At 36.8% G+C, this 15,822-nt stretch overlaps 1 protein-coding gene across 3 annotated transcripts in view; it reads right to left on the reverse strand.

Moving 5' to 3' along the window:
* Positions 1–15,822, reverse strand: part of Cep164 (centrosomal protein 164) — a 57,225-nt gene that overhangs the window by 20,238 nt on the left and 21,165 nt on the right. For 2 of the 3 annotated variants that reach the window (XM_017619187.1, XM_017619189.1), the window contains exons 4-5: positions 14,014–15,698; positions 12,197–13,960 (exon numbers count right to left, since the gene is read on the reverse strand). In XM_017619187.1, coding sequence (XP_017474676.1) covers positions 12,197–13,960; positions 14,014–15,698 — 3,449 coding nt within the window. Of the gene's footprint in view, positions 1–12,196; positions 13,977–14,013; positions 15,699–15,822 lie in introns of all 3 variants that reach the window. The other variant, XM_017619188.1, reaches the window with a different exon arrangement.

The raw sequence follows: 15,822 nt of genomic DNA on the forward strand, positions 1-15,822 counted from the left end.
AAAAAAGTTTAAAATAATATCCTTAATTATTTTTTTAAATCCTTATAAAAGGATAACGAATTTAAAAAAAATCCTTATAAACGGATAAACGATTTTTAAAATCCTTTTAAAAGAGAAGTGATTTGAAAAAACCTCATAAAAGGATAAGTAATTGAAAGTATCCTAAAAGAAAGGATTAAAATATCCTTAAAAAATATTTTTATAAAGGAATTTGAAATTAAAAAATATGTATTTTTATAAAAAAGTTAGTATCATAAAAATATATAAAAATATAAACATATAAAAATAAACTATAAAGTTAAACATAAATTATTTAAAACAAAGTTTAAAATTTCAATAATTTAGTGACTATCCTTATACGGAGATTAAAATTAAAATATATACATGTTTTTATAAAAGTCAATAATATGCAAAATAAAAGGGATCGGCTTTTAGATGTTCAATAATGTATTATTTTTTGATTAGGGTTGCCCATTTTTAAAAATTATAAGACCGTCACCGTTTGTTGGACTGAAAACTGAAATACCATGTGAAAGAATATGGTATGTGCATGCGCAATAAGTTTTTATTTTTTGTTTGAGTAGGGTTGCCACCTATTTAAAAAATATGTATGTGCAATACGCGAGGATTTTGTTAATGACATTAGATTTGCACAGTTCATTCAATTTAAAAAAAATTAGGTGTCGAATGAAAAGGCTTCAGTTTTGCAGTAAGACTATGTTCAAACAGGCACCTAATTGGCAATTATGAACCTTTTCACCAATTAAGCCTTAATTGGTACCCAATTTATCGTACAAAAATTCAAATTATTAATTGCCAATTAATAATTAATTGGGACATAATTTGTGTCAGATTCTCTATGTAACCCTGCTAGGTATGTTTAATTTTGTCTTGGAGGTATGTTTATTGGACAAAGAGCAATCAGCTCTTTGTTTCTCTCTTTTACAGCTGATATTCCATCAGGTATGGAAAATTTAATTATAAAATTGCACCTAATTTACGGAAAACTTTACCTAAAAGTAGATAGATGTACCTAAAAAGTAAATATGTGTTTGTATGTAAAGAAAATAGGCGGATAACAATTTCCATCGATACCATATCAACTTCTGTACTCACGTTAAACAAATTTTGGCTATGAACCTAAACTTACCTAACTATGTTGTAGAAAAGGTGAATGGCTTTCCTCCCAGTTCTTCGATCTGACGTTTTAAAAAGAAATATTTTCCGGCCATCTGGCGAAATCAAATACAATTGCGTTACTTTGGCAACCCTTCTGTATCATTTGTATGCCCCTTCACAAAAGACGGAAGCTATTAGACCAGTTTCCCGCACCAGAAAATGCATTGCAATGTCAATAAAAATATGAACAGATTTCCTGAGAAGTTATTTGGCTACGTTCCAAATGTGCCTAAAATTGTGTGTTTGTACCGAATGTACTTTCAAACTAAATAAAGGTACGATTGTACCAACTTTTCCATCACTGTAGGTAATCCAGCAGCTAATTTCGTATCGCTAATTGCGCAGCTGACGCGTGTGTGAACACCAAACTCAATGCCGCAATTTAAAGCTTAATTGCCTCAGCTAATTGGCATATTTGAACAAAGTCTAAGGTTTTATTTTTCGAAGGGACAAAAAATGCGACACATTTAAAAATGTGGGCTGTTCGTTAGATTACATGAAATGAGGTGTCAAATGAAAGGGCTTGGCCTCCAGATACGAAATTATATTTTTTTTTTTTCGTAGGGTTGCAACCTGTTTAGTTGTCAATGACACCTTATTTAATATCTACACATTCGCATACGAGGCCGGCTAGTATTAAAATCTATATATATAAAATTAAGTGGCAAAACTTCCTGTTCGCATACTCCTCCTAGACGGCTTGCCCGATATCAAAGAAATTTTCAGGGGTGATTGGGGTCTGTGGGGAGGGTGCACATAAGAAATTTCATGTGTGTATCTTTGCACGTTTTGCAAAAACAAAAAAAAAAATTAATTCTGTTTGGCTTTACGTGTTTTTTTCGGATTTCTATCATTCCTAGACGGCTTGCCCGATTTCAATGAAATTTTCAGGGGTGATTGGGGTCTGTGTGGAGGGTGCACATAAGAAATTTCATGTGTGTATCTTTGCACGTTTTGCAAAAACAAAAAACAAAAAAAATTAATTCTGTTTGGCTTTACGTGTTTTTTTCGGATTTCTATCATTCCTAGACGGCTTGCCCGATTTCAATGAAATTTTCAGGGGTGATTGGGGTCTGTGTGGAGGGTGCACATAAAATGAAATTTTCAGAAGTGATTGGGGTCTGTGTGGAGGGTGCACATAAGAAATTTAATGTGTGTATCATTGCACGTTTTGCAATTAATTCTGTTTGGCTTTACGTGTTTTTTTGGATTTTTATTATTGTTTTGCCGCAAGATTGGCAGTCCTGCCTTTTACTAATAAATAAACAGAAACAGCTGGCGAATGTTTACAATTATTAAAAAACATTGATAAAGTCATCTCAGCGGAAATTCCAGATGAAGCAATCGACCCACAATTGTTCGGCGTTGTAACAAAAAATATGATTGAATTAGCACACGTTTGAGGAAAGGGTGCGATAGTAGACTCCAGTTATAAGATTATAAATTAAATTTCCAAAAGAAAGTGTGTACTTTACATATTTTCTAATTACCTTCGAAAAGATATTAATTAACACCCACACTCAAAAAAGTAAACAATGCTTCATATATCGAATATTTTTTTTAAATCTTACTTCATAAAGCTCTTTAAATATATTGTATAAATGAGGTCATACGAGTTTTGGGAGAGGGTTACAACACAAAAATACATTTATGGCGCAGCGAAGCACGCCGGGTAATTGCTAGTAAATAATAAAATTGAAAAAACAAAGTTTCCAACTTCAGTCATTTTTTAAAAAATACAAATTTCAATTGTTGTCAATAAATTATGAATTTATCACAGTAAATCGTCAAAATACGAATTACACCGAAGTCAAGGACTAAGGAGGGTATGGCTAATGTGACCAACCGTACTTCTTTCGGAAGTACAGTACTTCTTTTTTCGCTCTTGTACTTCGTACTTCGAAGTACAGTCAAATGTACTTCTTTGCGATATTTTGTACTTCAGGAGGGAGATTCTGTAACCAGTCAGCGACAATTTCCGGATCGCTAGGATATAAATGTGTTTGCGCCAAAAAGAACGATAGCGATTCGAAAATTGTCGCTAACTGGTAACAGGATCTCTTCCCCGGTCCGTCACATGGCCTGGGCGATAAATTCGTTCAAACCATTAAAGTCGCCGGGGACCGATGGCATCACACCTGCGAAGCTTTGCAGCTCTGAAGGTGTGGTGCAATTGGTTTGATCCTATTTATGCGAACTGCATGAGGACCGGGTACATCCCCAAGGTTTGGAAGATAGTCAGTTTTGCGTTCATCCCGAAGGCCGGAAAAGGCTCTCATGTTTCCCCCGTTTTTGCTAAAAACGCTAGAGAGACTGATAGACCTGTTCATAAGAAATGCGATTACTGGTGACTGTCTTTCAAGAGCTCAACATGCTTATTGCAAGAAAAGGTCGGTGAATACCGCCCTGCACACATTGCTAAAGTGCTCAGAGGAAGCCTTCACGCATGAAGATTATGCAGTAGGGGCCTTCGATATCGAAGGAGCCTTTAACAATGTCACTTCGGAGGCAATAGTCAAGTATATTCATAATATAGGGGTTGAAACCAACCTAATAAGCTTACTTCGTGACAGAACAGTCGCGGCGGGGTGGGGGAGCGTCTGCAATCAGTGCAGAGCCAATAGAACTACTCCACAAGGTGGTGTTCCCTCTCCCCTGCTCTGTATTGCGGTTGTAAACGACCTTTTAGAGGAATTGGAAAAAGTGGGCTGTCGGGTAATCGCCTATGTAGATGATGTGGAGCTTTTGGTTAAGGGACGATTTCTATACACCCTTTTTGATTTGGCTCAAGGTTACCTGAACCAGGTAACTAGGAGGGCGATCAACGGCGGCTGTCGTAGAAGCCTAACATTGAGAAAAGGGTAGGAAAGGCATCGGTTGCCTTGTACCGCTGTAGGGGTGCTATCGGTAAAAGGTGGGGTCTCTCGCCCAAATTAGTTCATTAGCTCTAGGAAGCCAGATTTATGCCTATATTGTTTCAAGGAGCCCTTGTCTGGTGAAACTCAATAGAGAAGGCTACACTTGTAAAACAGGAATTGACGGAGCATTAGGAACCACACCTACACTGGAGCTTAACATACATATGTTGAACACGGTACCTACGCATATCGCAGACAGAATTGTCGCAGCACGAACCACTATCAGGCTAAGGGAAGCCGAGTCCTTTTGTGACATAAAAAAGGAAAAGAAGACGTTTCGCTGCTGCAGCAAATGTTTTTATAGGGCACTTTAAAACACGTTATCTCTCAATGGCTAGTGATGGGGATTCTGATAGGACATTGTGCGATTGGTAATCATGCAATGAGACTAGGAATTTCGACTGATCCTTTTGTATCAGCTGTCAAGAGGAAGATGAAGTGGAATCATCTCCACACTTTCTTTTAGACTGTCCAACTTTCGTGAGGCTAAGATGGAAGCATTTTGGCGGGCACTTCTGAACAAACACTGAGCTCTCAGCGATCGAAATTAGCCGCATTCAATATTTCGTAATCGGGTCGCGACGTTAACTTAGCCCAACGTAACCTGTACTTCTTCGAGCTATGAAATAGTTGGTCACATTAGGTATGGCAAAACACCAAACGAGTCACGCGCTGAAGCAGCAAAGGCAGGCATGATGATCTGTGTAGAATCGAGCCACCTTTTTCGTTGATAGCATATACGAAACCAGATAGCGGCAAGATCAACAGGAAACGTCCGCACTATAGTAATTCAAATGATGGCATCAATTCTTCAACAGGGGGAAATTTCGCTGATAAGCCAACAAAGAAGTCTGAAAAATTGTTAAGCAATAGAAAGCCACTTACTGCGGGTACACTCGGCAAGTATACCATGAATGAAAAACCACATACTAGTTGTAGCTCCATAGATGTACAGACACTCACAAATAAAGAAGCTTTTGATGATGGTACATCTTCGAAAATAATGCGTACCAAAATTTAATCGGGTAGTAAGTTTGGACAAGTGCCATTATTATTTGATCGCGTACGAATATTGCAAAATAATATCGATGCTTTGAAATAGACTGGTACTCTACCTTTCAAAGTTCTACGTCCCGTTTTGGAGCGTGTTACGCCAGCAGAATTGCTTAATATTGAATAACACAATCCCCATTTAATGGAAGACATCGATCGTCTCTTTCAGATTCATGTACCAAGAAATTACTGTCTCAAAAAGCGATTGGAAATGCAGTCTTGGCGTGAAATGTTTTTGCGCTGGAAGGAGGAAAAGGAGAACAAATTGAACAGTCTTAATGTCAGTCACAGGAAATAATTGCTGCGAGAAAAACACATTTGGCATTTGTAGATTCAATAGTGAAACCGCCAATAAACGTACTACGCAGACAGCAGTTCGGAACAAAGGCAAAACTGGTTGCCACGGCAGTAGCGCGGGTAGCAGCGATTTCCAGCGTTACTTCGAATGCTGCCAAAATGGGAGTTACACGTCTACGTGTCGCGTTAATGCGGTTTCTCAAGGGCCTATGCGGGCAAAGAAGGCGCGGCCCAAGGTTAAGGTTTAGAGAATAATGCGTGGTCGTCACAGGCGATAAAAATGTATTAATTATATTGTTAGCGAGTTTTTTTTTTGTATTTATAGAAAAGGGGACGTTTCGTTTTTAGAGGGGGAAAAGTTAATAAACGATGCGTTGTATTTTCTTATGTTAAAATAAATGTTTCAAAAACTATCCATCAACTATACTTAAACACTTTTTTGAAGAAACGAGTAAATATTTGAAATATTTTTTGAAGAAGCAAAGTAAGCTTTTATTTGAAATATTCGTTTTAAAAAAGGTATTTAAGCAGTAGAAAGTTTTGTAGAAATTCAGCTCTACCCGGAACTGCAGCGGACGACGGTAAAGTGCTCGACGGTTTTCCAGGACACGTCCTTGAAATGTCCCGGTTTTCCCTAAAACTTTCTGGATTTAATGCAAAAAATGTAGCAAAAAATGTTAATTTTTATTGAATTTAATTATTAAAATTTAGTACTACTTTATAAATGTACAATATAACCTCTTCAAATGATTAGAGCTTTTTGTTTGAGTTGATAATCGTGCAGATCTCTAGTTAAAAAGATCCAATGTATTTTTTAGGGTTATGATTTTATATGCCTTGTTTTAAAACCACAGAAAGGCTGCCCATTTTTGGAAATATATAAAAAAAACTCACGAGGCATAGCTGTATTTTACTTTTTTATTAACGCCAAAGTTATAGGTATGTGGACCGGCCTCTATTCTTTGTTTACTTTACTTACTGTTTAATATCTGCATATACATACATACATATGTACACATGTTCTTGAACAACAATCCACAAATACATTTTTTCACCAAGGATTGTATTTCATTCAGGTATACAGCATAACTGGTACAAGTAGCAAACTACTTTGGGGGTGTTAAAAAGTGCTTTCCTCTTTATTTATTTTTCTCTTTAAAGACAAAATACATGCATATGTACATACATACGTACATACATATGTAAAAATACATGTTATGTATGTACATATTTATGTATACAGCTTTAAAAAAGATTTTACTAAATAATCTATGCTTATTTTTATAAATAAATTTAATTTTTTTTAGCGTTTTCTGGTTGCACCACACTCGCTGCGAGTCCGCACGGCACGCGGCATGAAGGCAAAAGCACCGTGTTTTTTTTTTGCTTTTAAATAATGTGTTATTGAATAAGGATTGATATTCAATGTAACCGATTAAAAAATCTGATCGAGAAGTAATAAATATTTCCATTTGTTAAAAAAAATTAAAAAAAATTAAAATTGTATACAAAATAATGGTTATTAGAAAAATAGAAACAATCAGGCTAAACCGTGTCTAATTAACTATAGGATTGCCAACATTTTGTAAGATATTTATAGTACTTTTAAAAAAAAAAAACTGAAAAAATATAGTACACTTCCAATATATATAGTATTTTATTTAAAAGAACAAAGTAAGTAGAAATCTTTTTTCTTTCACAATTCCTTGTTAACCACGAAAGTGTTATATGCTTAATCACAATCAATATTTAAATTAATGTAAATCAAAATAATCAAAATAATTTTTCGTTCGTGCGCTAATCGCTTTGTTTCTCTCGTCTCGCCATTTCACATTCATAACAGAAAAGACTCTTCCAGTGAATGCCGAAGTAGCAAGAATTGAGAGTAGAAATGAAATAATTTTAAGTAAATTTGATAATTCATTATCAGTATTTTTAAAAATGTTTCCATTTTTGATCTGTTTTTCTATTCATAAACTCACCAAGACCTTTTATTTTGAAGAATATTTCTTTTAATATTGTTATTTCAGTATAAAAATCATCCATTTTAAAACACATATTATCTTACAAATTACTGAAATATATATATTTCTATAATAAAATAAATGTAGTAGTTTCCCGTACTATATTTTTTTCAACAGTATATACAGTTTGNATAAAGGCAGACAAAATTAAATGTTTATCCTGATATGGATGTCCGACGAAAGAGGTTGTGGTTTGAAAATATTTTGCAGAGGGTTGCCACTTTGTTACAAACTTAGATTCAATATAAACAATAGGTCAAATAAATTACTTCAATATGAATATATGTAAATCAAAAATGCTTTGAAGAAGCTTTATTTTCAGGGTCGTCACCTGATTTTATAATTAAATTCAATTTTAATTAAGAGAAATAGATAATTTAAATATGTATCACAATACAAGTGTTAGAAACAAAGGTTTAATGAGGTTTTGGTTTAAAAATAATTTGCCAGGATTTCCATATGTTTGAAAAGTCGAATTAAATTAAATTATTAAGAAATATTTAGTTTGAGAATTTATAACATTAAAGAAGGTTTCCACCTGTGGAAAAAGTTAAACTCAAATTATTTAATAAATCAAATGAATTATTAAAGCATGGGTATAAATTGGCATGGGTTAGAGATATTTTCTTCTGAGTATATTTGAATATCTATCTGAATATATCTGAATATTTGTGACAGTCGAAAAAGGTTTTACAAGGTTTTGGTTTTAAAATACTTTGAATAGGGTTGCCATATGTTTTAAAATTAGAATTTAATTAAAGTAAGCATAAGCTAAATGAAATATTAAAATATGACGTGAAACGAAGGTGGCAAGATATCCTTGGTTTGAATGTTTAGAATAATTAAGAGGGTTGCCACCTGTTTAAAAAATATGGGTATCAAACGAAATGGTTTTAAAAAGGCTTTATTTCTGAACTGTATTTAGGAGCGTTCTCACTAAGGCATCTAGTACCGGGATTCGGGATCCCGAATCCCGGGAGTCCCGCGCCCTTTTTGAAGTCCCGAAAAACCGGGATCAAGCCCTCGGGATACCGGGATCCCGAGATATAATTTAATTTACTACCAAATTAAAATAAAACGACATTCAGACACTGGCATAAAAGGATTATAAAATGCAACCCTACAAATAAAAGGATTATAAAATGCAACCCTACAAATAATCAAATAATATATTACAATTCTAATACCACTATTATTCTGTGTTATAATATACATATATAACATACATATGAGGCATTCTTTTTCATACCGGACACCAAATTTGGTGTCACAATTTCGATTGGCTTCATATTTTTCCTTTTTTCTTCGAATATGCATACATATGATCTGTCAAATTTTGGATTTTTTCGTGATTCTGACTAATTAATCACGTACTTCTTCAAATTGTTATATCTCGGGTTCTGTTCATCGTAGAGACTTCATTGTTGACTCTCACAAAATAAACCACCTCGTCATAAAAAAAATATATTTTAAAAATAGTTCTTAAAAAACTCCCAATTTTTGGAACATGTTTTTTATAGAGAATTAAACAAGGATTAGGATGGTGTAATTTTATATCCCAAATTTTCTGGTCTTTACTAAGCAAATCAACTTAAAAAGGTACAACTGTTAAAATTACTTCGTCTGCAATATGAATGAATTACAATTTTTTAGTTTTTAGTTTATTCAGTTTGTAATTAGCTTTTTAAACTGATATAAAATAAAGATATTTATATTTCTTTTCCTAAAAACACAAATTTATTTTTATTTCTTGTATTCGCACTAAAGAAAGACTGCAAAACTAGTTTGTTAGCATATTTTAATTAATGGTAATTATATCCCGAAATATTCCGGGATCCCGGAATTACCAATTTAAGATCCCGAAATCCCGGGATTCACAAAATGGTCCGGGATTGGATGCCTTATAGCGTTTTCTTTTCTCGAAAAAAGGCTGCACTTATTCTGCCTTGTGTTAGCGCTGTCACATTTTCATGTTCTTTTCTCAGCCCTTTCACAAGGCGTCGTGTTCATTTCTCAGCAGGTTGCGCTCTGATCCGGCGAAAGTGCTGCCTTTTCTGCCCCCAAATAAACGCGAGGGTGAGAGTTGCATGGTTGATTTTTAATTTAATCTTGTAAAAATGCAATTATTTTCCCTATCAGAAATAAGTGTTTTGCTTTAAAATTGTTAAAGACTTACAGGCCAAGTGAATAATTCCGCTTTATTAAGTTCTATAAATAAATTGTGATGGAGTAGTATATTTTCTGTTTCATTCTCATATAAAAAACGCAACATTTTCCCAGGTTTCAGGGCAACGCAAAGCAAGAGTTCCCATATAAAAGGGCAGAACTTTTTTTGAGAAAAGAAAACGCTAATAGTTGTCACGCATTTAAAAAAGCAAAATTAACTTAATTCATCAGGCACATGAAATTTGTAGGTATCACAATATCAGCCACACGAGAGTTTTTTATTTTTTAACTATATTTAGGAGGTTTGCCAGCTGTTTCAGAAGTCTTAGCTAAATTATGCACAAATTCGAAGACGTGGATAATGAGAAGACGAGAACGAACACGAAGAAGAATAGTAATACGGGGACCTAGGCTAATATAAAAAGTAATAAAAATTTCTGCAGTATGAAAGGAAATAAAAATGAATCCAAGTAGTAATACATGTCATGGCATATGTATTATATGCCTATTTATAAACAGATGGTACATATGATTGAAGTTAATGTGGATCTGCTTCTCTATTGCTAATTCTTAATATTTTCAATTAATATTTGGTGTATTCACAACGGTGTCGTAAGTGTCGTATTGTTGTATGTCGTAAACTTTAAATGCCTAAAAAATATATTAAGGGGGTTCGCAAAGTACCATCAAAGTCATATTTTGAATTTTCGCAGTGTTAAAAAATAGTTGGTTGTAGTTTCAAGTTCTTTAAACATTTATTTATGCTTTTAGAGTTGACGACATACAACAATACGTCACTTATGACACCATTGGGAGTCCCCCAATTGATTTATTAAGTTTAATTCAATACAGTCAAAACGAATATTTCATGTACCGTTTTTAACTTGAATGTGACCCTGATAATATCGCGTATTCTACGTTTAAGTTTAGCGGCTGTGTCGGAGAGTGTCCAGGTCAAGACGAAGGCTCTGGACTGATCCTTTTTCGAGTTTAACCAATAAAAATCAAAAATAATTATTAAAATCTGACTTTTATTTTTTTCGATCAAAAATAATTATTTTATGATTTTTCTTCTTTTTTCGCTATTGATTTTTATTTTTTCACTTAAGAGTAATGATTATTCAAAAAACTCAGAAGCTATACTAGGGTAATTTCCGACATATTCTTTTCAGAGGTAGCGACACTCTAATAAAAGTAATAAGTCCCAAAATTTGCAGGTCAAAATTTCTGCTGATTGCGACTAATTATTCTAAGTGAAAAAAAAAACAAGTAAGAAAGTCTAAGTTCGGGCGGAGCCGAACATTAAATACCCGGCGCAAGTATTAAATATATGTTTTTTCGACTTTCCGAAAGCTACCGCTACATGGTAAGCCGGGTGTATTAATTTTGAGTAAATTAGCGTTCTTAAATTTCGAAATATTGCAGTTTCAAGCATTTCTGAAATTTACCGTTATATGAAAAGCGGCTGTTATTTTAGTCCTATTTCAATAATTTTGAAAGTTTTGCTTCTACGTGGCAAGCACAGTAACCATACCGAGTTTGGTACAAATTGGTGTAACGGTTACTGAGATACATATATGTGATCATAAGTGGGCGGTGCCACGTCCACTTTCCAAAATTTTATCACAAACGTATTTCTTGGTAAAAAATTGTTGCAAGCATAAATAATAAAATGAATAAATTAGCTTTAATATTTAGTGATTTATCGAAGATTTTGTATTTCTCTAAATTACCGTTATATGGGATATGGGCGTGGTTATTGTACGATTTTAAAACTTTTCGGCCAATTGGTATGCTGTACCTAGGCCAACAACTGTGCCAAGTTTGGAAGAAATTGGTGCAGCGGTTACCAAGATATACACATGTAACCATAAGTGGGCGTGGCTACGCCCATTTTCCAAAAATTTTTAATATTCATGTTTTCCGTCTGAAACTCATTGTAAGTATCAATTTTGAGTGAATTATCTTCAGTAGTTACTAAAATATCGCAGTTTTCGTATTTCTGGAAATTACCGTTATATGGGAAGTGGGCGTGGTTACAGTCCGATTTCGCCCATTTTCAATACAAACCTATGTCGGATTAATGGAAACCTACATACCAAATTTCGTTGAGATATCTAAATTTTTGCTCGAGTTATCGTGTACACGGACGGACGGGCAGACGGACAGACGGACGGACAGACAGACATGGCTTAATCCACTTCTCTATTCATTCTGAGCATTTATGTATACATTTGCCTATATCTATCTCGATTCGTTTTGGCTGTTACAAACAACCGTTATGTGAACAAAATTAATATACCCTTGTGCACAAGTGCGCTCGGGTATAAAAATCAATAATAATTATTTCCGTTGAGCGAAAAAAATTCTGATTTAAGTTATTTTACTTATAATAATTACCATCCCTGGATTACTCTGACGGATTTCACTGCGACACTATAGTTACAGCTGTTCACTTACCGCTGATACTAGTATTTTTTTTAAAGTAAAGAAAATATTTTCCTTGTAGGAAATATATTATTCTAATATATAAATATTATGTATGGTTACTTGCATTACCTCCGTGTTGCTGACTTTTTCCTAGTATGTCAAGAATTTCCCGTATCTCTGCATTGAGAATTTCAAGATTTTGTATGCATTCAGTTGATTCCTGATGGTAGGTCTCCTTGCGCTTGTGTAAATTAGTCGTGTCCCCGCCACTAGCGAAATCAGTACTGCTAAAGCCTGAGCTTGAATGCGATGAGAGATCACTCAGCGTCGCATCGTCTTTCTGCTCCATGCCGAGTAAATCCATAGTTGGTTTTTCCTTCTCGTAAATCCGCAAAAGACTCTGTTCCAAGTGCCGCAAGCGTATAACTTTCTCGCCCAATAAGGCGCGTGTGCGGTGCAAGTTGACTTCCATTTCAGTCAATTCCTTCTCCTCTTGTATGAGCTGATCCAGTGAATGACGCGTGGTAGAGGCCTTGTGACGCTGTTTGATCTCACGTTGGCGTGCGCGGAAATTAGTGCGTTGTGTGCGTAAAGATTCTTTGGCACGTCGCACACTATCACGCTCCAAGTGAATGCGATGTTTAAAGAACTCAAGCTCCGAACTGTTTCCTGCACCAGCGCGATCGTTTGATATATCTGAAAATGGATAACGCAAATGGTATGTGGTGTCGAGTGTGTTTTCAGGGAACTGATCTTCCAAATCTTCCAGTTTCTGTAGCTGGTGCCGCAAATTCTCTACAGGCGTGCATGGTCGATCGTTCTTGTAATTGTCTGAGTTGAGGCGTGACGTGGATGCGGACTTCATGCGAGAGAATACCTTCTTACGTTGTCCATTACCACGCGCATTGTTGTTGTTCTCTTGATTACACTGGAAGGCAGCCTCTGAGTCAGAGTTGCCATTGTCGCTTAAAACTGGCGCGGGAAGGTAGCGTCCCTTGCAATAGTTATTGGATATAGTTGTGTCTGACTGACTGATCGAGGTGGTCGTGTCGTCTTGCACCTGCAAGTGTTTAATATACTTCGATGCGATACCTGGCTTGCGGATACCCGTCATTTGAGTGCGCTCATTTGAGCGTTCCCGTGCGGCCTGACCATGCTCCTTGCTGTTTGACACAGGCGTGAGATGTGTTTTCGGTGGCACCGGCGGCTTCGCGCCCTTACCAGCTAGCAGTAAGTGGGGAACTGTGCCAACACTAGCACCACCTGGCTCCTGACAAGAGGTCGACAGTGAAAGCGAACGATTCTCGCTGTTTCCAATCGACGGTTTGTTCGATATGGATCTCTCAGTCTCCGAGCCCGTTGTAGTGGTGTTCGTGTGTAGGCTTTGTTGATGCAGTGCCTGTGCCTCACGGCGCCGATTTCGTCGCTCTAACGATAACTTGACATCCGTTTTTAAGCGGACATACTTCTCCTTCAAACAGCGGTACTTATCTTCCAGTAAACGCTTCTCACAACGCATCTTCTCGTACAGTCTATCTTCGCCTGTTTCACGCATGCGCTGCCGTTCCAGTTCTAGTTCATGTGCTAGTTTATCACGCATTTCCGATTGTTTACGTACATGCTCCTTTTTAATTATTTCTTCTTCACTTTTCAGGTCTCGTTCTAGGTCTTGCAATATTTCGGTGTGATTCTTTTGTAACGTAGCCATATGAGCTTTGTGCTCGTCAACCACAGCTTTCCGTTTCATATTCAACTCTTCCTCCAAATGCACGCGATATTCACTCAATCTCGTCTGAAATGTGTGCTCCGATTCTTGGCGATGTGCTGCCAATCGCGAATCATACTCTTGACGAATGCTCTTCAGTTTTTGTTCGTGATCAGCCTTGATTGCATCTATTTGACTCTGAAGTTGCTCTTCCAAAAGCTCACGTTCCTCCTTCANGCATCTATTTGACTCTGAAGTTGCTCTTCCAAAAGCTCACGTTCCTCCTTTAGCAATACCTCTGTTTCCCTCTCCGCCATTTGTCTCAAAATTTCGTTTTCCTTGTCGTTTTCCCCTTCAGTCTTATTAGTATCTTTTTTCAGGAATCCAACAAGCTTCGAAGCCACTTTAAACGTACGCAAAGCTGTCTTTTCTGGCATAGTTTTAACCTCAACGTGTTCGCTTTCTCTACTAGTCTTTGGTGCACTCTCTTCCGCCTCAAATGGATTGCTCGCCGGTACTATCGAATTCACCGAATCTTGTTCGGATTTATTTATTATAAAGCTCCTCACTGAACTGCCCTTCGACTCGGAATCTGTATCTTCGTACAAGGGCTTAATAGTTGTAGAATTATCCTTTAGTTTTTCCAGGTAGCTCACTACAGATGCCGGCTGTGGCAGACTACCAGATTCAGTGCTTTGTGGACGCACCAACTCCGATAGTTTTGTACGATCGCATTCTGGTAGATCCATTGAAAGGCTTTGGGCTTTAAGCATTTGTATAGTTTGTGCCTTTGGTACCGATATGACTTGTATGTCCTTGATGTTTTTTTCATCGTTCATCAAGAATGGATTGCGACTACGAAGTATTCCACCTTCCCCGCCCAGTGCGCCATATCCTGCACAAGCATCAACTTCATCATCATCATCGTCATCATCTTCATCCCAAGGATCTTCTTCCGCTTCGTCGTCGTCTGAGTAAACTGACGCTTCTGGGCTTTGTGTAAGCTTTCGTGAACTGCTCGGCTCCTCTTCTGGGGAACCGCGTGTTTTAGTCTCTTCTAAATTGAAACGCACACTTTTTTTATCCTCCGCGCCGCCATTTTCTGGATCCTCCTTCTCAAATCTTCGACGCATATCTGTTAAGCTTGAGTCACGCAATATGCCCTTCACACCCGGTGGTGTACCGGCCACACCTTCAACAATGATGTTGTTACTCGAGTTGCTGTTTATAAGCATGGCTGCAGTGGCCTGATTCAAGCCCGCTTCCATTTGCTTTCGTGACTTTAGGAACATGGCACCAGTACCTGATAGAACAAAAGCACGCTTATCTACGCCACCAGACGCTGCTCCTAAAGCTGTTTCGGTTTTGTTTGCCGCCGCTAGCTTCGAGGAAAAGCTCTCGCCGCCAAACTTCATAGCCAACGAGATTTGTGGATTTGTTTTAGATACCTCAAAACGTGAACCTTTTACTGGCTGAAAAGTCAGTCCAAAATTTTTGCTTCTCGATTCCAGAAATCGACTCACACCCCCACTAAATCCGCTGGTACTTGTGCTATTAGACACCGAACCTGAATTACTCGACAGTCCTATACCAACAATGCTGGGAGTAGCGGCACCATTACCACCAAACGGGCCAACAGCGGCCGGTCTTGCAGTACAGTTTGCATTTACGTTGCTCACAGGTGAAGACATTTCATTTGTGTTGTTGGTGTTGTCGCATTCATCATTGCCTTGTAAGCTACGTATACCAGAGTCCAGTTGCGACGCATCGTCGGAGTTATCTATGACAGGTGTGGCTACTATTGTTGCATGCTTTTGACGCGCCTGTTCAACTAATTCACGATAGACCGCGTCAAGCGGATGGTCCCATTGTGACTGTTTCGTTTTGGTATTGTAATAATAGTGACCACATTTCTCCTCGGAATAGCTGAAAAATAAAATGAGGGAATTGTAATAAATCATAAATGTTAGGACACTCATGTGACAGTGTGCAAATTTTAATAACACCTAGTGTGATGAGAAAAACTAAACAGCAGATTCACAAGACGTTT

The sequence above is a fragment of the Rhagoletis zephyria genome, unplaced genomic scaffold (genome assembly GCF_001687245.7).
Source record: "Rhagoletis zephyria isolate East Lansing unplaced genomic scaffold, Rhagoletis_zephyria_1.1 Rzeph_scaffold_01802, whole genome shotgun sequence".
NCBI classification, from domain to species: Eukaryota; Metazoa; Arthropoda; class Insecta; order Diptera; family Tephritidae; genus Rhagoletis; species Rhagoletis zephyria.